Consider the following 23,003-nt stretch of genomic DNA (forward strand, 5'->3'; position numbering starts at 1 on the left):
AGAAAGGTTTTAGCATACTATTTGAGCTAATCGCTCTTCACCCTCTCCAGAGGATTCTTGTCGTTAATCTTGGCAGTTGTGCATTCCTGCGCGCCGCGTAGCACTACTATCGATCCTAACTGTCGGTATAACGATCAACATGTTTATTATATGATCCCAACAGTTTGTCCCTCTCAATTTATATTTTTATTGAGATATGTTTAGATGAGATAACATATCAATATTGATACTGGCTAGTTATGAAAGATGCCAAAGTCCATTTTCTTCTTTGCATAATCGCCCTACTATTCACTCCCAGAGTTCTTTATGAATATGTCTCGAACCTCCACCCATCGAATATATCACAACAGGCAGCGTTTTTGCAGAAAAGACAAGACGATAGCAATGAAAATGCTACTTCCGGGAACGGAAATACTACTTACATTTCAGATACCCTTCAACTAGCGGACACTGGCGTCACTTTGAATGTCAGCACCATCAATCCAGATAACCAAAATTACTTGAAAACTTCAGGGTTTAAAGTACTAGATTTCATCCAAGCATGTTATACTCCTACAAATATATCTGTTTGCGGCGTTAATTCTCCCGTGGTTTACCTCATAGATGGCCATGTCGGCACACCTCCACAGCAATTCCAATCAACTATAGATATCAACACCTACGAAACTTTTTACTCAACTTGCAACACCTTGACAGATTGCCCTGTTTCAAAATCCCAAAACTTATATGCCTGTATGTACAACTCTTACGACCCAAACATTTCCTTCTCCTTTAATTATGATAATTCCAGTTATGTGTCGAATTTTGTCTCCAGTGGCTCGACTACCAACATTCAAGGCTGCTGGGGGTGGGATAATGTCACTTTGGGAATTAATGGTTCTCAATATGAGAATACGGTGATGGATTATTTTGAATTCCCTACCATCAATGCCAACGGTGGGAATATTTATTTCGAAAGCATATTGGGACTTGGTTTGGAACCGCTAATTAGTCGAAACAACTTCATCAGCGATAAGCAAAGAGCTCAGTATTATAACCAGTACACCACAAACTATAGCAATTCATTACTTGATACGTTGAAAACTTATGGGGCAATAAACCTGAAAGTATATTCCATGTACGTCAATGAAGATGGTACAGGAAAATTGATACTAGGAGCAGTTGATAAGGCCAAGATTGGTAATGGGGGAAAATTAACATATTTTGAAAACCTACAGTACAAATATTTTGATTCTTCGGTAGTGAAGATGGACACAAAAAGTAAATTTCACCTTTACAGACCCTTCATTAACATCGATTATATTCTGACGGATGGGTTGAATAATTACAAAGCAAAACAAAAGCAAAATATTGTTTATGATGCGATTATTGAAAGCACTACCCGCACCATTTATGGCCCTAAAGCGTATGTTGCCAGTGTTGCCAAAAATTATGGACTAACCAATTACAATAATCAATACTTTATGAACTGCACAACTACTGGAAAGCCGTTGGAAATTGTGTTCAGTCAAGGGTTGAATATTTCTATCCCGTGGGAGGATCTAAAGTTCAAGAATTTGGATCCCAGCACTAACAAAAAACAGAATAGAGATTGTGTTTTTGCCCTTAATTACAAAAAAAACCAGGATTACTTTGTCTTGGGCCAAACTTTCCTTAATAATGTTTATTTCTACTCGGATATCGAAAATAATCGATACGGAATTGCTCCAGTTAATAGAGTCAGTGATACGGTTTTTGAAATCCAAACTGTTGCCCTGTCATCCGCTTAAGAGTGTATAATCCATCCCCTGTGCTATTAGCTTTTCTTATTACACATTTTCTAGTTCTAGTTTTATCAATACTGTAATATTTAAGATGTACTCGTTTTTTTTTTCCTTTTGTGGTCTTCATGAACTTATTCGAAATTGAGATTGAATTTTGAATTCGGAAAAACCATGCGAAGCTTGTAGATATGAGGAAATATATTAAAAAGATAAAAACAGAGCAAACCAGACTCACAGAGTGACCAAAAAACAATCAATAATCATAAACCGTCAATAACATCATCAGCTTTCAGCAAAAAAAAGTAAAAAAAAAAAGAAGGCCTCCGAGCATACCAAGAGTAGCCCACGTTCGAGATGACGTACATCGAACGCGTTCGAGGGGTTATGAGGCCGAACTGCGGCCATCGCGAGATTTCACTGGTTTTGCTTCCAATCCTAAATTCCTCTTCGCACAGTTTTTTAGAAACTCACTCATGCTAGTGGTCAGCAAATAAATAATGGCAGTAAACACTACTACCTTTGGGGGTATTACCTCAGGACGTAACCCAGTGGTGTATAGCAGCTCTTCCCCATATACAATCTTTCTACTTCAAGCTCTTATTGTCTATTTCTTTTCAAGTTTATTGAACTATCCGCTTCAAAAACTCAAACAACCCAGAGTCATTGGTGAAGTCATTGCCGGGATCATTTTGGGTCCTTCGGTATTTGGCAAAATCCCCCATTTTACAGAAAAAATCTTCCCAAAAGCAAGTATTCCCGGTTTTACATTGGTTGCTAACATTGGGATCATTTTGTTTTTATTTGTCATTGGTCTTGATGTGGACTTAGTTTTTATGAAGAAAAATTTGAAAGCGGCCTTGTCTGTGGGGATTGCAAACATGGCTTTACCATTTGCATTGGGGTGTGCAATTTCGGTAGGAATTTATCATGAATATCGTGAGAACGACGAGTCTTTGCCACATATCAAATTTACCACTTACATGGTGTTTGTCGCCACGGCAGTATGTATTACCGCTTTGCCAGTATTGGCCAGAATTCTACGAGAATTGGGCTTGCAACAAGATAGAGTCGGTACTATTGTTTTATCCGCTGGTATTTTCAACGATTTGGTTGGATGGATTCTTTTAGCTTTGTCCGTCACTTTAGCCAATGCTGATAATTCCGTTAATGTGGTTTATATATTGTTGCTCACCGCTGGATGGTTCCTCACAATATTGTTTCCAATCAAGTATCTTTTACACAAATATCTTAAAAACTGGACCAATGAGGTCCGTGAAGGCCCAAACCACACCACCTTGACTTTAGTATTTGGATTAGTTTTCATCAGTGCTTTTTTCACCGATATTATCGGAGTTCATCCTATTTTCGGGGCTTTTATGGTTGGCTTAATTATTCCAAGAGATTATGGTTTTGTGGAGAAGTTTGTGGAAAAAATTGACGGTCTAATCAGTGCAGTATTCATTCCTTTATATTTTGCCCTTGCTGGTCAAAGTGTTGATTTAGGAAAATTGAATTCGGGTAAAGATTGGGGCTATATTATTGGTCTTTGTTCTTTGGCCTTCATTGGTAAAGTTATTGGCGGGCTTTTTGCTTCTAAAGCCACCGGCTTGTATTGGAGAGAGTCTCTTGCTGTTGGGGTATTGATGTCTTGTAAAGGTATTGTCGAAATTGTGGTTATCACCGTTGGTTTAAGTGCCCAGATTTTGAATGAAAAGACTTATTCGATGTTCATCGTCATGGCGTTGGTTACTACGTTCTTAACTACGCCTTTGACTAGGTTGGTCTACACTGATTCTTATAGGGAAAGCATTTTGGCTGAGCAAGTCTCTGATAAGAAAAAACATGAAAGAACATCATCTTCAAGTGTCTCCAATAACGATAGTATGGATATTAGCCCAGAAGAAATTGTTAGGGAAGCCTCTACTGAAAATATCACACCTCCAGAAAGCCCCACCAAGACTAACCAGGATAAAACAACTGAGCCATGATTTTTCTAGTACTAAATCTTATTCTTGATATTAGTAACTTTTCTTTTTTTTCAATACTTTTCTTGATGTTGCTTCTCTTTCCGTTTTATGGTATTCAATTTTGTTTACGATTTCACTTTCTAATTATTTGTCTAACCATTATTTATTTTTTTTATGTTCTGGCAGCTTACGTTTTTTTTTTTTGTTTTCTTGTTAATTTTTATGTAGATCACTTTTATAAACTATCGACTCTAATGAAAATTTCACTCAAATGTATAAATAACTTGTCTTTCTTATAGTTTTGTATGGTTAACAAAAAGCATTAAATTATTTCTTCAAATCGGCACCCACGATTTGTTCCCATGTTTTGCCTTCTTTTTTCAATTCATCCTTGATTTCTTCAGCAATTCTGTTAACCAAGTTTGGACCAGTGTAGGCAAAACCAGTATAAACTTGCACAAAGCTGGCACCGGCCTTAGCAAATTCAATGGCATCTTGACCAGTGCTAATACCACCACAACCAATAATTGTCAACTTTGGATCCTTGTTGTATTTGGCAAAAGTTCTAAGGGCTTTCAAGGAAATTGGTTTTAATGGGACACCAGACAATCCTCCAGCTTCTTTAAAGATTGGATCTTCAGGAGAGTTGTAGACTGTAGGTCTAGAAATAGTGGTGTTAGAGATGATGATCCCATCAATCTTTGATTCATTAACAGTTTCAGCAATCGACTTGATTTCTGATTCGGTTAAGTCTGGAGCAATTTTGACAACAATTGGAGGAAGTTGGCCAGATTTTCCCTTGTTCAAAGGATTTTCGGAAAGCTTGATGTTGTTCCTTTCCTCAACCACTGCATCCAATAAGCTGAGCAATTTTTCTTTCTTTTGCAAGTTTCTTAAACCTGGGGTGTTTGGAGAAGAAACATTAATCACTAACACATCAGCGTATGGCCCAAATCTTGAAACACCTAATTTATAATCGTTGATTTCGTCACCATGTTTATTTTTACCCAAGTTAACAGCCAAAATTTTTCCATCTTCAAAAGAATTAGGAGCGGTAACATTACCATTGAACTTTGTCAAGAATTTTTCAACTCTAATACGAAGGTTACTCAACACCGACCAGTGGCCATCAGAATTGAAACCATAACGATTAATCACAGAGCGATCATTAGGAATTCTGAAGAAACGTGGTTGTGGGTTCCCCGGTTGTGGCAAAGGAGTGATTGAACCAACTTCGACGTAGGAAAACCCAATATTGAACAATGCATCAATGGCTTCGGCATTCTTATCAAGTCCAGCAGCCATACCAATTGGAATTTCAAGATACTTTTGATTGTTGAATAATTTCACACCCAATACCTTGTCCTCATCTTTGATACCTTCGAATAATCTAGGGAACAATCCATAGGACATGAGCTTTACGACGAAATGGTGGGCAGTTTCAGCATCCATAATGTTACGAAGCAATGGACCAAAGACATACTCATGAACCAGAGATTTAGCATTGAACATATAATAAGAGAGTAAAGAAGCTCCAAGCAAAGAAGCAGCCAATCCGCCAAAAGAGGATTTCAAGATCGTTTTTTGCCTATGAAGATCTTTGGAAGAGTTGGATAAAAATCTATGCGCTTGGCATTTGCCGAACAAAAGAGAGTCGATCCTTCTGGCCCCAAGTCTAGTGACCCCTTTTCTTAATCCAATCATCTTTTATTCCCTCTTTCTTATCTTTTTCTTTTTCCCACTCTAGATGATTGTGAAGTGAATTCAACAAGCCTGGAAATATGTAGAGGTTACTATTTAATCATCGCACAATTTTCAATTTTTTTTTCCGCATAAAATTTATCGAAGCGTCATGTTTGCAGCATAACTTAAAATATTTGCATGTTTGTGATTCCTATGCCCAAAATGCGAGAAGATTTCAATTTAAAACATCATTTTTAATAATTCTGAATGTAAAACAGTCCTTAAAAGTCCAAAATCGCGCGTTTTTTACTGAATATTGTGTGATATGCTTTTTTGTTAAAACAATCAACCACCTAAATCCGTGATAGTTTAGTGGCTAGAATCCCCGCTTGTCGCGCGGGGGACCGGGGTTCAATTCCCCGTCGCGGAGTTTTTTCGATTTTAATCGAAGCAAGGTTTTATTTTTGTTTTCTTAATTTTTGTTCAGTTATTCTGAGAAAGCCAAGGTCGTACTGCGTGTTATCTTTCAAATAATACAGACAATGGATATTTTATTTCTTAGTTGCCACTGAATTAGAGCCTTGTTTAGCCTCTGCGAGTGAAGGATGCCAGCAAAGCCACGTGACAATGCTTCCCGCTTCTTTTCAATTTTTTTTTTTTTTTTTCTTTCACCGCTTCAATTTTTCGTGTCTCGCTATGAAAGATAATGTTTTTCTTCTTGCTGTTACGCCCCAGTTTATGTTGTATAATAACCGTATCCCACCCAATCAATAAACTAAAACACACACCCCACCCATGAAAAAGCGCAGAACAAGAAGTTCAGCGGTTGATGGTGTCGGCAATGGTGAAATTGATAAAGTAAATAATAAGCCAGAAAATGGAGAACCAAATACTAGATTCGTTGATCACGCTTTCAAGAAGAACAATAATAATAATGATGATCAAGAACCACCGATAGTAACACGAAAGCTAAGATCCAGCGACTCTTTTGGCAATTCTTTCAGAAATAAATCAAGTGATACCAGTCTAAAGAGAATAAACACATCACAAGACCTGAGTATATCAAATAGCCACCGGAAAGTCAAAAGAATAAAATTGAACTTTCGTGCCCCACCTCCCACAATCACCCATCCTGACCATGTTACACGTCGCTCATTCCCCAATTTAACAGAATATTTAGGCTCGTTCAAGTCTTTCTTGGATGACGATTTATCATTGGAAGAATATACTCTGAAGGTTGGTGATGAAATACAATTGATCAAAAAAATCAGGAACGCAATCAATAATCAAGTGCTCCAAATCGATCCATATACTAGCAAAATAATAAAACATCCAAAGCACAAACCTCCTGTTGATCCATTTGTAACTCTCCCGACAACACATGATCATTTAATAGCTCAGGGGGTTAAAATGTCAAAAATATTCCATGATCAATCGAGAGCGCGGATCAATAGAACTAAGAAAATCAACAGTATGGTGGAAAATTATTTCAAGAAATTGGCAGGGGAAAAAGATCGTGAAATCCGTGACCATGAAAAAAGAATGAAGAAGATGGCAAGAGATACCGTCACTATGGTTAAAAGACGTTGGAGAGAGGTTGAAAAGGCTTACAAGATTATCGTTGATAAGAAAAGAGAATTGGAGAAGATTGAAGAAGGCAAGAAGACTATGAATAGAATGGTTTTGGATAGCAGTTTGAAAGCTGTCGGTCACGCTATTAGTGGCAAAGCTCCAAGCCAAGAGCCAGAAAGTGACAGTGAAGTTGAGAGTGATGTAGATGATTCAGAAATTGAGGAAAGGGAAGATGCTAATTCCAACGTAGATTTGAAACCCGATAATGATGATGATGATGATGATGATTCCAAGTTGACCCAAGAGGAACTTAAAAAGAAATATGCTTTCTTGGATAGCTATGAAATGGCAAATAATGATAAGACTAATGAGGAAGATGATGAAAAGGAGATTGAGGAAGACGGACAAGGCGAAAAAGATATAGTTGTTACTGAAGAAGATATAGAAAGATACAAGGCGCTTGATAATGATGACCATAATTCTATGTTAGACAGCGATGAATCATTATCTGATTCAGAAGAAGAAAGTGATTCAGATAATGAGACTGACTCTGAGGATGAGGCTGAAGATAATGGGGGAGGCTTGGCATCCTTATTTGGCGATGTAATAAATAAAGATGAAAGTGATGACGATGAAGTAGAAAATTATGAGGATGAAGAAGTTAAAATTGGTGAAGATGAAGATGACCACGGAAGTATAACAGAAATTGAAGGAGTAAAAAGTCCTTTACCAAAAATTGAGGAAGTAGACGATGAAGATATGAGGAAAAAACAAACAAGAACCGATGATAGTGATGGAATAGCTAATTCTGATGATGAAAATGAAATGAATATTGTCCTAGCAGATGAGAAAACTAAAGATGAGAAGCCTCCAAAACAAGAACCTCTAAAAGAAGAAATCTCCAAAGAAGACGATGGTTCAGCTACAATTCCGGATGTTCCTGTCCCATCGTTGTTGCGAGGAACATTGCGAGCCTATCAAAAGCAGGGTCTTAACTGGTTAGCAAATTTGTATAATAATAACACCAATGGTATCTTGGCAGATGAGATGGGTCTTGGTAAGACCATTCAGACTATTTCTTTGATTTCTTATCTTGCTTGCGAGAAGCAAATTTGGGGTCCGCATTTGATTGTTGTTCCAACATCGGTGATGTTGAATTGGGAAATGGAATTCAAAAGATTTGCTCCAGGTTTTAAGGTGTTGACATATTACGGAAATCCCCAACAGCGTAAAGAGAAAAGAAAGGGTTGGAACAAGGCCGATGCTTTCCATGTTTGCATCACATCATATCAATTGGTATTGCATGATCATCAATCTTTTAGAAGAAGAAGATGGGAATACATGATTTTGGATGAAGCACACAACATCAAGAATTTCAGAACTGCAAGATGGCAAGCCTTATTAAATTTCAACACAAATAGAAGACTCTTGTTGACTGGTACACCATTGCAAAACAATTTGGCAGAATTATGGTCTTTGTTGTACTTTTTAATGCCATCGGCGAAAAATGTCAGCAACATGCCAGAAGGGTTTGCTTCCTTGGATGATTTCCAGCAATGGTTTGGTCGACCTGTCGATAAAATCATCGAAGGAGGGAGTTATGAACAGGATAGAGAAACTAAGGAAACAATTTCTAAATTACACAAGGTTTTAAGACCGTATTTATTAAGAAGATTGAAAGCAGATGTTGAAAAACAAATGCCACTCAAGTACGAGCACATCATTTACTGTCGTCTTTCCAAAAGACAGCGGTTCTTGTACGATGATTTCATGTCAAGGGCACAAACAAAAGAAACTTTGGCCAGTGGTAACTTTCTATCCATTATTAATTGTCTCATGCAACTTCGTAAAGTTTGCAATCACCCTGATTTGTTTGAGGTTCGTCCAATTTTGACATCGTTTGCAATTGAAAACTCAATTCCAGGAAAGTTCCAGAAAAAATTGCCGAGTGTTGTGGCCGATGTTTTGAAAAGGGAAATTAATATGGATCTTTTGGGTTATATATTCACCAACAACGAAATGAATTTGACTACTTCCAATTCAAATTCCATTAACAAATTGAACGCCAGAAAATTTTTGATGAAAGAATGTCAAAAGTTAGAAGAGCTCATAGCCAATCCAATTGATTCCAATTACAATGACATAGGCGATTTTTACAAATACTACAAATACGTTGAACAAAAAGATGCCTTAGACCATTCCAGGCAAACGATATACATTAATGATTTTCGTTGTTCACAGAAACCTGTTTTTGGAAGTAACTTGTTGAATTTGTTGCATGTTGATACGTTTTTTAATGACACAAAGTACTACCTTAAAAAGGATAACCATATTTTGGATGATATGATTAAACCATTGAGCACAAGAATTTTGTCGGTGAAGAATTCAATTAATAGTTATGCCTTTGTAACCCCGCCTATTGTTACTTTAGATTACAAAAATCAGTTGATTCCTGAATATGTCACGGAAAGAATTCTCGAAGCTGACCCCGATGTATTTAGTGAAAATTCTCTTCATCAACCACAAATGAAATTATCAATTCAATTTCCAGATAAGAATCTACTTTTATATGACTCTGGTAAGTTACAAAAATTAGCCAAATTGTTGTATGATTTGAAAGTTAATGGACATAGGGCTTTGATTTTCACTCAAATGACCAAGGTGTTGGATATCTTAGAGAAATTCTTGAATGGGTTGGGATATTTGTATATGAGATTAGACGGTGCTACTAAAATTGAAGACCGTCAATTGTTGACTGAGAAGTTTAATCGGGACCCGAGAATTACCTGTTTTATCTTATCTACTAGATCCGGGGGTTTGGGTATCAATTTAACTGGTGCCGATACGGTTATCTTTTATGATAATGATTGGAATCCTGCTATGGATAAACAATGTCAAGATAGATGTCATAGAATCGGTCAAACTAGAGATGTTCACATTTATAGATTTGTCAGCGAATACACTATTGAAGAGAACATTATGAGAAAGTCCAACTACAAGCGGAAGTTGGATAACGTGGTCATTCAAGATGGTGATTTCACTACCGATTATTTTGGAAAGTTGACGCTATCAGATATTTTAGGTACCGAGTCTGCAGACGGGTCGAAATTGCTAATGGGTGATGGTAATATTGATAGTTTAGCTCAGGCCGAAGATGCCGAAGATGCTGCTGCTGCTAAGGAAGCGATCAAAGAAAGTGAATTAGATGTTGAAGATTTTGATGAAAATGCATCTACCGCTCAATCAAATAATGTTCAAACTAATAATAACGATAAATCAAAGACCGGTAGTCCAGCTGTTGTTGCTAGTAGTGACAAATCAGCGATAGAAACACCATTAATGGATACTGCGGATGAGAATGTGGATGAAGGCGAAGTAAAAGAAGGAGATGTTGATGTTGATGATGAAGATGAAGATGACGGAATGGGTCATGTTGATGAGTATATGTTACGTTTTATTGAGGATGGTTACTATTATTAGTTATTCTAATCTATCCTGCCATGTATAGTAAAAGTTTTGTATTTTTTTCCTTTTCTTTTTTTCTTCAAGTGTATAATGTACGTTCTATTATTATTTTTACTTTGCTAATTAGTTTTTCTTCAGAAATGTAATATTTACATGTATTGATATTTCTTTATAACAATTATTCTATGATACATAGTAAGGGCTGCTCACAAGTCATTAATCGAGATGATCCCACTTTTGTTTAAGTGTGAAGTATTCATAGTGTTGTTATTTTCGCTGCTGGCCAATTGTAACTGTTCTTCCAATTTGTTGACTCTCTTCTTGAAAGATTTAGAGAAATCGGATTGGTATTGTTCTTTCAATTTAAGTAATTCGTGGTTTTGTTTTGTCAAGTACCCATGTTCACGACTGTAGTACTCAATGTCCTTCCGGCGAGTTGGTCTAGCTTCCAAAGGCAATCTACCATATTTCTTTAAAAACCAGTTTGGAGCCAAATGAGCCTTGAGGGCCAATTTGTTATAATATTTCGCAGTGAATTCACCACCATTGGATTCAATGGCTTCAATGACATCGGCAGAAGCTCTAGTAGCTTCGACTTTCAAATTTGGAACTTTGAAAAAATCTTTACCATCACCCAAGATCTTCACACCATCGTGGATATTACCAGAGATTAATCCAACTTCTTTCATTTTTTTCATGGTCAATACTTCTCCTTCTTCCAACTGGAGTTTTCCTTCAGAGTAGAATTTTTGAATTCTCTTCAAGTTCAATTCCGTCAATTCTAAAGAGGTGAATGGCTTGAAACCAATCTTTGGAAACAACTTGTAAATTGGAGTTTGACCACCTTCGAACCAGGACTTCACAGAGCTTCTGGCCTTTTGACCCTTTTGACCACGTCCAGAAGTCTTACCATGACCACTGGATGGACCACGACCAAGTCTCTTGAATATTTTTGTTGATTTGTACGATGGCTTCAAATTACCCATCAAGGATAATGATCTAGTGCTCTGTAGTATGCTGACACAGCCTGCATACTGTGTAAACAAGCTTGTCTTTAGGCTAGACAACATCTTTTATGACGATAAAGAAAAATGGTGTAAGAGGGGATACAAGGCCGCTGAAGTCTCCTCTGTCTCTCTCTTTAAACCATCCATGATAGTTTTTCTTTTGGAAAATTTTTGGAAAAATAAACTACCTGACACGTGATACTGTAGCCACTCATCACGTGTGAGTGTAGCGAAGCAAATACCCCCCGGGCGAGCACCTGGTGGGGTGTGGGGAGGGGGAGGGGGGAGAGAGAGAGGGAGAGAAAGAAAGAAAGAAAGTTTCTTCCTGTAATGGGACTGAGCCACTTATTCGTTTGAATTATACCACACCTGTAGCAATGCATGTTCTCTTAACCAACGACGACGGCCCACCTAACGAAATTGCCAGCCCTTACATTAGGTTTCTTGTGGATGCCATTGGCAAATACACTGACTGGGACTTGAGTATTGTTGTGCCAGATGTTCAAAGATCATGGATTGGAAAAGCCCATTTTGCCGGTAAGGAATTGACTGCTTCTTTTATATACCCCAACCAGAACTCAAACGTCTTCCATGGCCCCTTCCCATTGCCAAATAATAAGAAACATTCCGATCTCAAGGAATGGGCATTGATCGATGGTACTCCAGCATCGTGCGCCGATATTGGGATCCATCATTTGTACCAGGAGAAAGGCCCAGTTGATTTAGTGATTTCCGGTCCTAATGTTGGTAAAAACGCCACTGCTAGTTATATTTTGTCATCTGGTACCATCGGGGCTGCTTTGGAAGGTGCAATTCATAGCAAAAAGGCAATTGGTATTTCATACGGTTACATCACCAGAGACGTCCCAGATGAAGTGCTAGAAAAAGCCGCAGAAATATCCGTCAAGTTGGTAAAGTACTTGTATGAAAACTGGGGCACCAAGGAGGGCCAAAAAGTTGATTTATATTCCATCAATATTCCTTTGGTTGAGACTTTGTTAGAGAAGGAAAGAACTAAGATCTTCTACACTCCTATTTTACAGAATAGATGGGTATCGATCTTCAAGAATGACGATGCGCATATTGGAAAATCTGAAGATATAGATATTGTTGATGCCACTGCCAGCAACAAGATACAATTCAAATGGGCTCCGGATTTTGATTACGTTCATCGTTCAATTAGAGAATCGACAACATTGAATGATGGGAAGGTTTTGGACGATGGTAACATAAGTGTGACTCCATTAAGAGCATCATTTGATGATATTGCTACCAATGCGGAAATCAAGCTCGATATTTGATGGTGGTGACTTTCTTATGATTTTGTAGACTCAATAAATGAACTTTTTTTTTTTTTTGCTTACAGTGTATTAAATTTGCAGCATCACAAGGTGCTCATTCAAAGGAATGTTGTGCTTTCTTTACGTAACTGATGGTATGAAAGAATATGAAAAAATATTTAGATTGAGTACACAAATGTCAATGAGACCTATTCCTATTTTTGATATATTGATGCTCTTTTTATTGATGTGAAACTTGTTGCTTAATGCTGCACAATACCAAAATTTAAAGGTTAGAGAGAGAAGAGCAATTTCAAATCCCCAAAGTCTTAATGATCAATATAAGGCACTTTGGTAGTCTGATTAGAAGAACTAGTACATTTTTCAGTTCCGACAGTTGTTTCAACCAATTTCAGGCGTTGAAACTAAACTGGAGCCATCTTGGTGTTGGAATACTTTTTTTTTCTAGTTTAGGTAGATTATTATTAAAATTAAAGATATGACTAAAAAAGGACATGATGTTGGAATTTATATCATTTTCTGTTATCTTCGGCTCTTATACTACATATCAGTCCAACTTACAATACTTAACTTCAGGAACGAATTACCATTCTTTCATCAATATATACAAGTCTATAATATAAGTTGGAATGAGGTCGAAACGTTTTTGGAGCTCTAGTTTTTCGTTCTTAACTTCTCCTTAATCGACTCAGGCAAAGAGTCAAACTCAATATCATTTGGATTTCCAAGTGTCACCGTTTCTCCTTTAGCTTTGAGTATATCCTCAATGGTAATTCTGTTATCATTGAAGATCTTCAAGTGATCCGCAATTAGATGTCTGTTGTGACAGCCTGGACATTCTATGAGAACTGTTCCTGCGGTGTATGCCTGTTTTGACATTATATGACTGGATCTGGTGGAACATTTCTTGCAAGTGAAGGAAATCATAAGCTTTTGTGGAATTTTTCCTATAGGGGTCTTTCCCTCGTTCAAGTTCACCTTAGTTGATGCCTCATTTTCGTTTTTGCCGGTAGCATTAACAGGGAACTTGATAGATTCGTCCTTATTGAGGATTGGTGAAAAGTTGCTAAAATTCTTTCTTGAAACCGCAGGCAACAACCTCTTAGCAGTGTAAAAAAATCTTGGAGATGCCTTTGGGAGGAGTAAAAGAGAGTGTCTTAAGGACATATTTGATATTTATCAGTTTAATGTAGTAGCGCTGTTCAGAAGTTTTCTTTGGCGGGAGATGCTGATTTCATATTACAGAATTGTTAGAGAGGAAAAAAAAATGCATTTTTCTTGATGGATGACGCAGATGTCACAACAATCTTACTTGATCATGCCTCCACAAAGGGTAAATTGATAATACATTGCAAGGACTTATATTATATAGAAAGATATACCAATAGAAATAAATAACACCAAAAAGAAATTCTACAAACAAAAATAATGAATAGCAAAAATTAAACAGCCAAATATGTACCTTCTTCAACACCATTGTAGATCTTCGCTTCCTCCTCCAATGTGTTGCAATTGTCCACAATTTCACTATAGTCAACCCCCAATTGTTGTTGGATGTACTGAACAGGAACCCCATCTGGCATAGATGGAGTGTTATCCTTGATAAGTTTGAGAATTTTGGTGCCGATATCTGCTTCTTCATGAGCTGGAGCAGAAACAAATAGTGGATTACTGTTATCTTCAACACTTTTCCCAGAAAGACCCTGTGCTTCGCTATGTACCTTGATGGCATTGAGATAGTGGTAGAGTACCTGGTTGTGATCAGTGATTTCGGTGACTGTAGGATATTGCAAGTTTTTCTTTTCGTTGAATTGTTTCAAAGACCCGGTAATGAAAGCATATTTCCCTTTCATGTTTGGGAAGTGTTCTCCGCCTGACATTTCTTCATCCATTTCATCATTATTTCTTGATGAATCATTGTGCCAACGTCTAAATTCGAAATTCCCTGTCCCATCTTCAACTTTGTACAAAGTGTTGGTGTCACTTGGAGTCTGATCTCTAACAATTGCCACAAAGGAAACCAAGTTTAATTCAACATTGTTAATGATATATGGACCATCAGGATTACCTTGCTGATCAGAATCAAGCATCTGTTTCACTGTAACTGGAGTTATACTATTACTTCTGGCACCACCACTCGTTGTTGTTCTTGATTGAGAACCTTCACCGTTAGAGACACCACGGGAGAACCCGCCGTCATAATTACCCCCGGTATATTCGGTTTGATTGTAGCCTTGATATCCTGACATTGTTTTGCAATTATTTCTCTTCACTCTCTTTAATACAACTTCTTGTGCGAATGCAACATATTTTGAAAATCTCAATTTCAGGTGGCGCGCGCGTTATTTTTCAGGGAAAAAAAAAAAAAAAAGACGCGTACTGTTGAAAATCCGTACACCGGGAACTTCACAACATCACTGAAGTTGGAGTCTACTTCTTTGAAAATAGTATATCAGAGTATTTATTCATTATACTACTTAATGTAAAGAATTTTAAACTCGATTAAAACTAGAAAATTTTCTATTTAAAAAACTATGATCAAACGTCTTCGAAATCATCAAAATCTTCATCATCCATATCCTCATCATCATCATCTTCTTCTTCTTCCTGCTCCTTCTGTGCTTTCAACCTCTCATAATATGCTGTTAGTTCATCTGCCTCTTGGGTTTTAGTGGCGGTGTTATTATTTCCACTTAATGTGTCAGCTGCAAAAGAATCAGATTGCTTGTTAACTGTGTTTTCTGGCTTGTCGTCCTCCGCACCATTTGATGTTGTTGAAGCACTTCCTTCATCCTGTCTCTGCGTAGCATTATCACCATCCAATTTACCCAAAGATTGTTTACCGACAGTCGATTCTTGGTACCAGCTTGGTAATGCATTCTGTTCGGCCTTATCCTGTTTCATCTTTACTCTCTCTTCTTGCTTCCGGGCTTCTTCCTCATTATCACCAGCAATATTGACCTTAATTGTCGCAGATTCAAATTGATTCTTAGGTTTATTGGTTGCGGAGCTGTACGAATTCGTATCGAACATAACCCCCGTCTTGTCGATCTTCGTGTATACTGCAAGACTGGTATCGCTGGCAGGAACTCTTGTAAGAAAGCAGGTTTCAATATTATTGTCCTCGAGAAATTGAATATCATCTATCTTCTTCAACCATTGTAATATTGGGTCTAGCTGACCTTTCAATTTGATGGATTTCTGGTGCTTTGCTCTAAATTGTTCTGAGAAATCATCCTCGATGAGTGGTGTATTGCAAATATTACAATAGGCGGCAGTGAAATCATCATTGAATAAACTCTGAATGTCAAGTTCTGTGAACTTCTTTTTGCACATAGGGCAGACAAATCCCTTCTCATTTACCTTATTCAAGTCACTATCCACTGCTCTCACGATGGAATCAACTTTCCATTTGATCGAATCGATCGCTAAAGAATATTGTATAAAATAATAAGTTCTGGTTATATGTCTTTGGAAGGAAAATCTGGATCCTCCTCCTTCCTTATCTCCACCATCTTTGCTGTCGTCAGTTTTACTTTTCTCTCTTTCCTTTTCCCTCTCCTCTCTTTCTCTCTCTCTTTCTTTTTCCTTCTCCTTGTTATGGGTCCCAATAGGCTCTCTTTGTTTATACTCCTTTATTAATCTATCCTCCATTAACTTGGAACAGACCACTCGTAGGTCCTTGGGTTGTATATTCAACAATTGTCGTAAATCATCTTCGGACAATACTTTATGCCATAAAAGTGCTTCTAGCACAAGTACAGAACCAGTATCATAAAACCCTCTTCCAGTAATTCGAATCAAAGAGTTTATTGCTTCCTCTTGGCTCATAGACATAGGTTGAATGAGATTACTGTAGTTTCCTTGATTGTTAACCGACAGTGATTAATAAGAGAGCCAAATTCGATCATTCTTGCAATAATTTATTCTTTTTTATCACGTGCCAGTATGTTTTTGGGGGTGAGGTGTGCGATGAGGAACGAACTTTAAAGAGCCTTTCTTGCCAAACCCCCGATGAGATTAGTGGCAACGGGTGTAACACATCAGAAAATGGAAGGTAAAGATGTCTTCAGATATATCATTTCGGTTAGATCTGCAGGATTTAGATCAGCTATCCAACTTTCTTGAATATTTTGCCAATAATAACGCCTTAAGGGTAGGAAAGCATCATACCGGAAGATTGGGAGAAGATGGAAAAGGTGCTAGATCAATCAGTATTCTTAATAGAGAATTTGTTTCCAGTTTTGATTCTGGCTTCAAACAGATATCAGGAAGATTATTGGAGGTTTTAAAGAGCGTAACATCAAGAAGCGAAGAGGTGATTCCAAAGTTCTATTCTGTAAAGTATGGAGCCGACGAGAGGGAGTATGTTATCACCATCCCTAATTTACAAATTGAAGAGCAAGAGCAAGAAATTGGCTCAAAAATCGACTTGCCTTTTAAACGCAGAAATAAGAAGCGAAAAATAGAGGAAAAGAAGCCAATTTTCAAAAACCTAGTCGTTCCATTTCATGAGCGAGATATGCATAAACTAGTATTGAGGAAAAAGCTCAAATCAGAAAACTACGATATTATATCTCTAAATTTGAAGAATCCAGTTAATGGGGTCTCAATGGATACCAAAATTCTAAACGAATTAAGTGTTTTCCACTTAAAACCTAAGACAATATCTGAAAACCCTTCGTTGGATCTTCAGTTTCCGTCGCTCGAATTCATCGTCAAGTTGAACAATGATGCTGATTACATCGTCTCATTGACTGGGAAAATTCGATATTCCGTGAATATCAAGGAGAATTTCGAGGGGAAGACGTTTTTCAACGCAAATGTGATTGCAATTCTCAATAATTTGATCCTTGGCGGCTCAAAGCAAGTCTTGCTCAAACCTTCGCCCACTTATTATCAATTGGGATACGAGTTTTTGAATGACTGGAATGGCGTTGCCGCCAATAACACATCTCCAGAAATATACAAGGAATTATATGGTGATTACTTAAAAAAGAAAAATCTTTCATTGAAGCAGAAAGTTGATGATATATTGGACAATATTAGAAACCCAAGCAGTAAATTATTTTATAATTTATTAACAGAATATTCTTCAAGGCTAACATTGCCTTCCAAGGTATATAATTTTGCTCTTCTGTCAGTAGAAGGCACACAGTACACTACGCATATTGAGGATTCCAATGCAAATTCGGTGGTTGTCGCGGGCTTACAGGCAAGATTATTCAATTTTCAGGCAAAGACATTATTATGGTGTCTTGATAAGGAAAATGTTGATTACGATTTTGAAAGTAACTGTGTGAAAAATAGACAATTTTTCAATATTGATTTGTTGAGAAGACCTTATATGGATAAAGAGGCTTCAAATCTTTTAAATAGATCAGATGAATCCTGTTATGCTTACAACTACAATTACTTGTCAAGAAAAATAGACAAGATTAGCTTTGGATGGATAAGGCTTGTTCATCGTGATGAAGACGTAATAGAGTATGATCATCAAATTTTAAATAATGAAGATTTTTTTGAAAGTCTACTACCTTCAAACGTTTATTGGTTCAATAAATACACCGGAAATCTTATATCTACCACTTCTTTGATTGACTACTTACAAAGGAACTATGCAGGTGTTTTGCCTGATCTTACGACTGGAAATATCAATTTAGAAGGTTCATTAGTTCTGTCTAAACCTTTTAAATCGCATTTTTTTGCCCAAAACTTACTATCGGAGGAGATGGGATTGGGGAAAACCATCGAACTTGTGGCCCTAGTACTAAGCAATCAAAGAAAGGACTTCAAAAAAATCTCTTTGAATAAGGAAACCACCGCGAGTTTCATTGATGATAGCAATTATGTTTTTGATCCAATTTTGAGAAGACATGTTTTAAAACTGAAAACGACTCTCATTATTTGCCCAGAATCAATTTTGAACCAATGGGTACAAGAAATGAACAAATTTGCTCCTTCATTGAAAATTTTAAAGTATACTGGATTCAGTAATTTCTATTCCAATTTAGCTGCACTAGAAAAGAAGAGAAAAGAAAACTTAAAAAGGAAGAAAAAGAACAACAAGTTCGTTGTCAAGTTGAAACTCAATTTCGATAAGTTACTTCAGTGTTCCAAGGCCTCTAGTAGTGACATTTTCTTCAATTATTCATCATTCAAAAAAAATGAAAGCAAAAACTTAAGATATTTGCCCCTAGTTGGAGGCAATGTTAATGATGTTGATCTCAAGAAGTTTTCTGGTATTTCCAATGTTAGCGTCTCCAGAGATACTATTGAAAATAACATTTATGAGCTTCCTGTGATTCATGGCTCTGATATAACTCTTAACAATAATGATGAAGGACAATGCACTAGCAACTGGGAGTCTTCCAATGACACTGAAAATATAGCAGAAATGTTAGAAAGAGAATCATTAAAGAAAATTGATCCTCACCATAGGAGGATTGCATTTGAATTATCACAATATGACATCATTGTCGCTTCGTATCAGACCATCACTAAAGAATTGTATTACGCGCAATTTAATCCCAACAACAGGCCAATCAGAAGTGCCACCAAAAATGCTAACTACGCCAACGACGATCAAAATGATATTAGAAGTGATGGTGTCAAGCTTTCGTCTAATAGATTAGATTATTCTTCTCCGTTGGTTTTTTTACAATTTTGGAGAATCATTTTAGATGAAGTGCAAATGGTGTCATCTCAAATTTCGAATGCTGCCAAAACATGTAAAATATTTTCAAGATGCCATTCCTGGGGTATTTCTGGGACTCCAATCAAGAAAGACTTAAATGACATTATGAGCTATCTATCTTTCTTGAGGATAGATCCTTTCAATGATAGTGCTGAAGTTGGGGGTAGAAAATACAATGAGGGTAAGGATAACGCTTGGAGATTACTTACAACGCAGAATGGTGCAATTGAAACCTCTAATACAAATCCACCGGGTGTTGATTTCTTGAAGTTTATCACAAATATGGCTATCAGACATGATAAGACAACCGTGAAGAATGACATCAACTTACCGAAACAGACTAGAGTCTTGTTAACATCGACGTTTGCACCTGTAGAACAAGATAACTATTCCTTAATTTTTAAGAGGTTCTTGAGCGAAGCTGGTTTGAATGTCAATGGTGAACCTATTATTGATGATTGGTATCCCAATATCCCATTGATGAGAAAATACTTAACTATTTTGAGGAAGACATGTTCTTATATTGATTTGCCAAATAACTCTGTGGGTATTATGGGTGCTAGTGGTATTAGTGGGGGTAATAGCAACAGGTCAAACTACATAACAAAATCAATGGAAGATATCTTGGAAAGGTTCCTTGAGGAAGCTAAAGGTGAGATCGATGACTTAGAGAAAGAAAATGTTTCTTTGTCTATTGAACTTGCGGAGACGTATGAGGTACAACATAAACCTGTGGAATTTAACCAATTGTTGATCAAGAATATTCAATTCATCAAAGACAGGTTAGAAGTGTTAAATAAAGAAGTCTCTGGACATGGCCCAGATACAATTTTGAAAGTTGAAGATTATGAGGTTGAAATGAGTAGTGAGAAATCATCGAAGACGAAAAGAGAATACTTAAAAGATGATAATTACAACGATGATTTAAAGTCCACTAAACGAATCAGATTAAGGGCGTGGACTGAACTATTACACAAGTACTATTTTTTTCTTGGGAACTCCCATTTTCAAATTGCAGAAAAATTGGAAGATGAAGTGAATTTAACAGCTGAGGAATTATCAGCCAAGTTATCTATCACGGTTTCTGCTTTTAATTTTAAAATAGATGGGGTTAATCCAAAAATTGATTTTTTTGATGACTTAGTTGACGAGGAAGACTTATACAAAGAGATTATTAAAAATGAAGCGCTCTGCAAATACTTGAAGAACAAGGTTTTGGAACACAATTATTATAAAATGGCAGAAAATATCCGTGATACTCTTTTGCTTGGCCATTCCAATTTTGCTTTAGATAGAATGGAAAGTCTTCGGAAACTAATAAACTTTGAATACAAAATCGTCACGTCTATAAGCCATAAGGAAATTGCTCCTCCGGGATTGAAGAGTTTGCAATACAAAGAATTGAAGATTTATTATTACAAGTTATTTAAAGTAATTGATGAGTTCAATTTCCAAACGAAAATCTTGAACGAATGGATTGAAGAAATTTCCAAAATTTTGGCAAGTCCCTTGATGAAGAAGCAAAATAATTCTGGTACAGATGCCGACGGTGAAGAATATGAGAAAACTATTATTGATCAAGAAAAAGCTTTCTATATTTTATCGATTCTAGAGCTTGCTTTCAGATTTCGTGATGCTTTGGTGAATGGGATTAATGTTAGTACCTTGAATGCCAGTGGTACAGTTGGGGTGGGGTATTCTATTTATTCTGTTGATACAGTTCTCGAACGCCCGCCAATATTTGATGAAGAAAATGATGTTAGCAATGTTGGGAAAAAACAGATAAAGGACAAAGAAAATGGTAAAATTCTGGAGGCCCAAGAAAGCGAGGAATTGAAGTTATTTAAAAAAGTTTTGAAGAAAAACATTGAGGCCATTAAACCGTCAATTTGTCGGCAAGAGGGTAGCAAAGATTTAAATCTTAAAGATTTGGCAAATTCAATCAAAACATTAGATACTGAAATTAGAACAAAAAGGTTGACTGAGAAAGAAATTAAGGCAATTGAGTATACTAAACAGTATTTACCATCATTGCATCGTAAAGAAGCCAAAGCACAACATGAATTAAAGAATAAGTATTTGAATCAATTGAACTCCGTTTACAATGCCAGATCAAGTTATTTCAAACAATTACAATCAATTTCTGATACTGTTGAGTCTACAAGATTTGAAAAATACAACAATCTAAGATCGATAAATCCGATAGACGATATTAGGAGCTTGCCAGAAGAGCAATTGCATAAACATATGGAATCGATAAGAAATGTGGTTATCAAGAGAAAGATTAGCGTCAATCAGCATAAAGTATCTAAATTATCAAGTAGATGCTTGTATTTGGATTCTTTAAGAGATGATAATTCTGGGAATGATGGAAATAAGAATCCTGAAAAAGAAAAAATGTGCATCATTTGTCAAAATTCCATCATTAATGGTATTTTATTAGAATGTGGTCATCATTATTGCAAAGAGTGTCTTGATACATGGATGAAAAAAGGCAAACATCATAGCTGTCCATTGTGCAAGGCTCCGATTAATAAGAAGACAATTTATGAATTCACATACACAAAGCAAAATTTGGAAGTCGGATTAATCAATGATGGCCATAGTATCAATAGCTTTGAAGGCGAGCAAAATAATTATCTTGGCTCTCTGAAGACCAATAAATCTTTGTTTTACAAACATATCAATGATAAACAATTCAATAAAATCAATGAAATGGCACTTACATCACCCAACAAATATGGTGCTAAAATTGATACTATTGTGAAACTTATTTTATGGTTAAAACTAGAGAAGAATCCAGAAGAAGAAAATGATGTGCAAGTTGTAATTTTTTCTCAGTGGGAAGAATTTCTCAAGATTCTAGCGTTGGCTCTACAAGACAATAATATCAAGTTTTTAGGTGCCGCTCCTCGATTCCAGAGAGGGACTGGTAGAAAATCGCGGAATCAGAATCATTCTCTCTCCAATAAGATTGGGGTATCTGATATCAATCGTTTCAAGTACGATTCAACAATCACTTGTTTTTTGCTAAATGCTCAGCAACAAGCAGCGGGTTTGACATTGGTAAATGCTACCCATGTTATCCTTTGTGAACCTTTGGTTAACACAGCGTTAGAACTTCAAGCCATCAATAGAATTCACAGAATTGGTCAGAAAGTTGAAACTACTGTTTGGATGTTGGGTATTAAGAACACGGTTGAAGAATCTATCATTGATTTATCGACAAAAAAGAGGCTTGACCAACTATTAAAGCTTAAGGATAACAACATCAAAGATATCTCCAGTCATTATGCAAATGCTTTGGAAGACGAAGTGGCGAAAAATAGCGATATTGATGAAGAGAATGTTGAAGACAAGCAGCGTGTCATGGATAGTTTGGATATGACTGGTGCCACAGACAAATTGATAGACAAAGCCGGAGGAGAATTAGTTCCTGTAGATGAGTTGTGGGAGTCATTTTTTACCAAAACTTGTTGAGTTATTTACAATTATGATTTAAAGCGATATCCTTTTTTGATGATGATGTTTTTAGTAAGAATAAAAGT

General features: G+C 36.6%; 10 protein-coding genes across 10 annotated transcripts; 5 read left to right on the forward strand and 5 right to left on the reverse strand. All coding sequences in view use genetic code 12, as the record gives it.

The window, feature by feature from the left end:
• Positions 1-239: 239 nt before the first annotated feature.
• Positions 240-1,769, forward strand: DASC09_035930 (uncharacterized protein; the record flags this gene model as incomplete). The annotated part of the gene is made up of 1 exon (XM_064997192.1): positions 240-1,769. One exon carries the CDS (start codon positions 240-242, stop codon positions 1,767-1,769), a length of 1,530 nt encoding a protein of 509 aa, XP_064853264.1.
• Positions 1,770-2,260: 491 nt separating this feature from the next.
• KHA1 (Kha1p) lies at positions 2,261-3,751 on the forward strand (the record flags this gene model as incomplete). The annotated part of the gene is made up of 1 exon (XM_064997193.1): positions 2,261-3,751. One exon carries the CDS (start codon positions 2,261-2,263, stop codon positions 3,749-3,751), a length of 1,491 nt encoding a protein of 496 aa, XP_064853265.1.
• Positions 3,752-4,057: 306 nt separating this feature from the next.
• URA1 (dihydroorotate dehydrogenase) lies at positions 4,058-5,434 on the reverse strand (the record flags this gene model as incomplete). The annotated part of the gene is made up of 1 exon (XM_064997194.1): positions 4,058-5,434. The coding sequence occupies one exon, from the start codon at positions 5,432-5,434 to the stop codon at positions 4,058-4,060; it is 1,377 nt and encodes a 458-aa protein (XP_064853266.1).
• A 774-nt stretch (positions 5,435-6,208) lies between these two features.
• Positions 6,209-10,465, forward strand: SWR1 (chromatin-remodeling protein SWR1; the record flags this gene model as incomplete). Its single annotated transcript, XM_064997195.1, has 1 exon — positions 6,209-10,465. One exon carries the CDS (start codon positions 6,209-6,211, stop codon positions 10,463-10,465), a length of 4,257 nt encoding a protein of 1,418 aa, XP_064853267.1.
• A 191-nt stretch (positions 10,466-10,656) lies between these two features.
• MRPL10 (mitochondrial 54S ribosomal protein uL15m MRPL10) lies at positions 10,657-11,520 on the reverse strand (the record flags this gene model as incomplete). The annotated part of the gene is made up of 1 exon (XM_064997196.1): positions 10,657-11,520. One exon carries the CDS (start codon positions 11,518-11,520, stop codon positions 10,657-10,659), a length of 864 nt encoding a protein of 287 aa, XP_064853268.1.
• A 314-nt stretch (positions 11,521-11,834) lies between these two features.
• Positions 11,835-12,758, forward strand: DASC09_035980 (5'/3'-nucleotidase SurE; the record flags this gene model as incomplete). The annotated part of the gene is made up of 1 exon (XM_064997197.1): positions 11,835-12,758. The coding sequence occupies one exon, from the start codon at positions 11,835-11,837 to the stop codon at positions 12,756-12,758; it is 924 nt and encodes a 307-aa protein (XP_064853269.1).
• Positions 12,759-13,412: 654 nt separating this feature from the next.
• ZIM17 (Zim17p) lies at positions 13,413-13,925 on the reverse strand (the record flags this gene model as incomplete). Its single annotated transcript, XM_064997198.1, has 1 exon — positions 13,413-13,925. One exon carries the CDS (start codon positions 13,923-13,925, stop codon positions 13,413-13,415), a length of 513 nt encoding a protein of 170 aa, XP_064853270.1.
• A 275-nt stretch (positions 13,926-14,200) lies between these two features.
• RFA2 (Rfa2p) lies at positions 14,201-15,007 on the reverse strand (the record flags this gene model as incomplete). Its single annotated transcript, XM_064997199.1, has 1 exon — positions 14,201-15,007. One exon carries the CDS (start codon positions 15,005-15,007, stop codon positions 14,201-14,203), a length of 807 nt encoding a protein of 268 aa, XP_064853271.1.
• Positions 15,008-15,296: 289 nt separating this feature from the next.
• DASC09_036010 (transcription factor TFIIE subunit TFA1) lies at positions 15,297-16,595 on the reverse strand (the record flags this gene model as incomplete). The annotated part of the gene is made up of 1 exon (XM_064997200.1): positions 15,297-16,595. One exon carries the CDS (start codon positions 16,593-16,595, stop codon positions 15,297-15,299), a length of 1,299 nt encoding a protein of 432 aa, XP_064853272.1.
• A 226-nt stretch (positions 16,596-16,821) lies between these two features.
• IRC20 (E3 ubiquitin-protein ligase IRC20) lies at positions 16,822-22,935 on the forward strand (the record flags this gene model as incomplete). The annotated part of the gene is made up of 1 exon (XM_064997201.1): positions 16,822-22,935. The coding sequence occupies one exon, from the start codon at positions 16,822-16,824 to the stop codon at positions 22,933-22,935; it is 6,114 nt and encodes a 2,037-aa protein (XP_064853273.1).
• Between the last annotated feature and the right edge of the window lie 68 nt (positions 22,936-23,003).

This window comes from Saccharomycopsis crataegensis, assembly GCF_037102585.1.
Source record: "Saccharomycopsis crataegensis DNA, jcf7180000000084, whole genome shotgun sequence".
NCBI lineage: Eukaryota > Fungi > Ascomycota > Saccharomycetes > Ascoideales > Saccharomycopsidaceae > Saccharomycopsis > Saccharomycopsis crataegensis.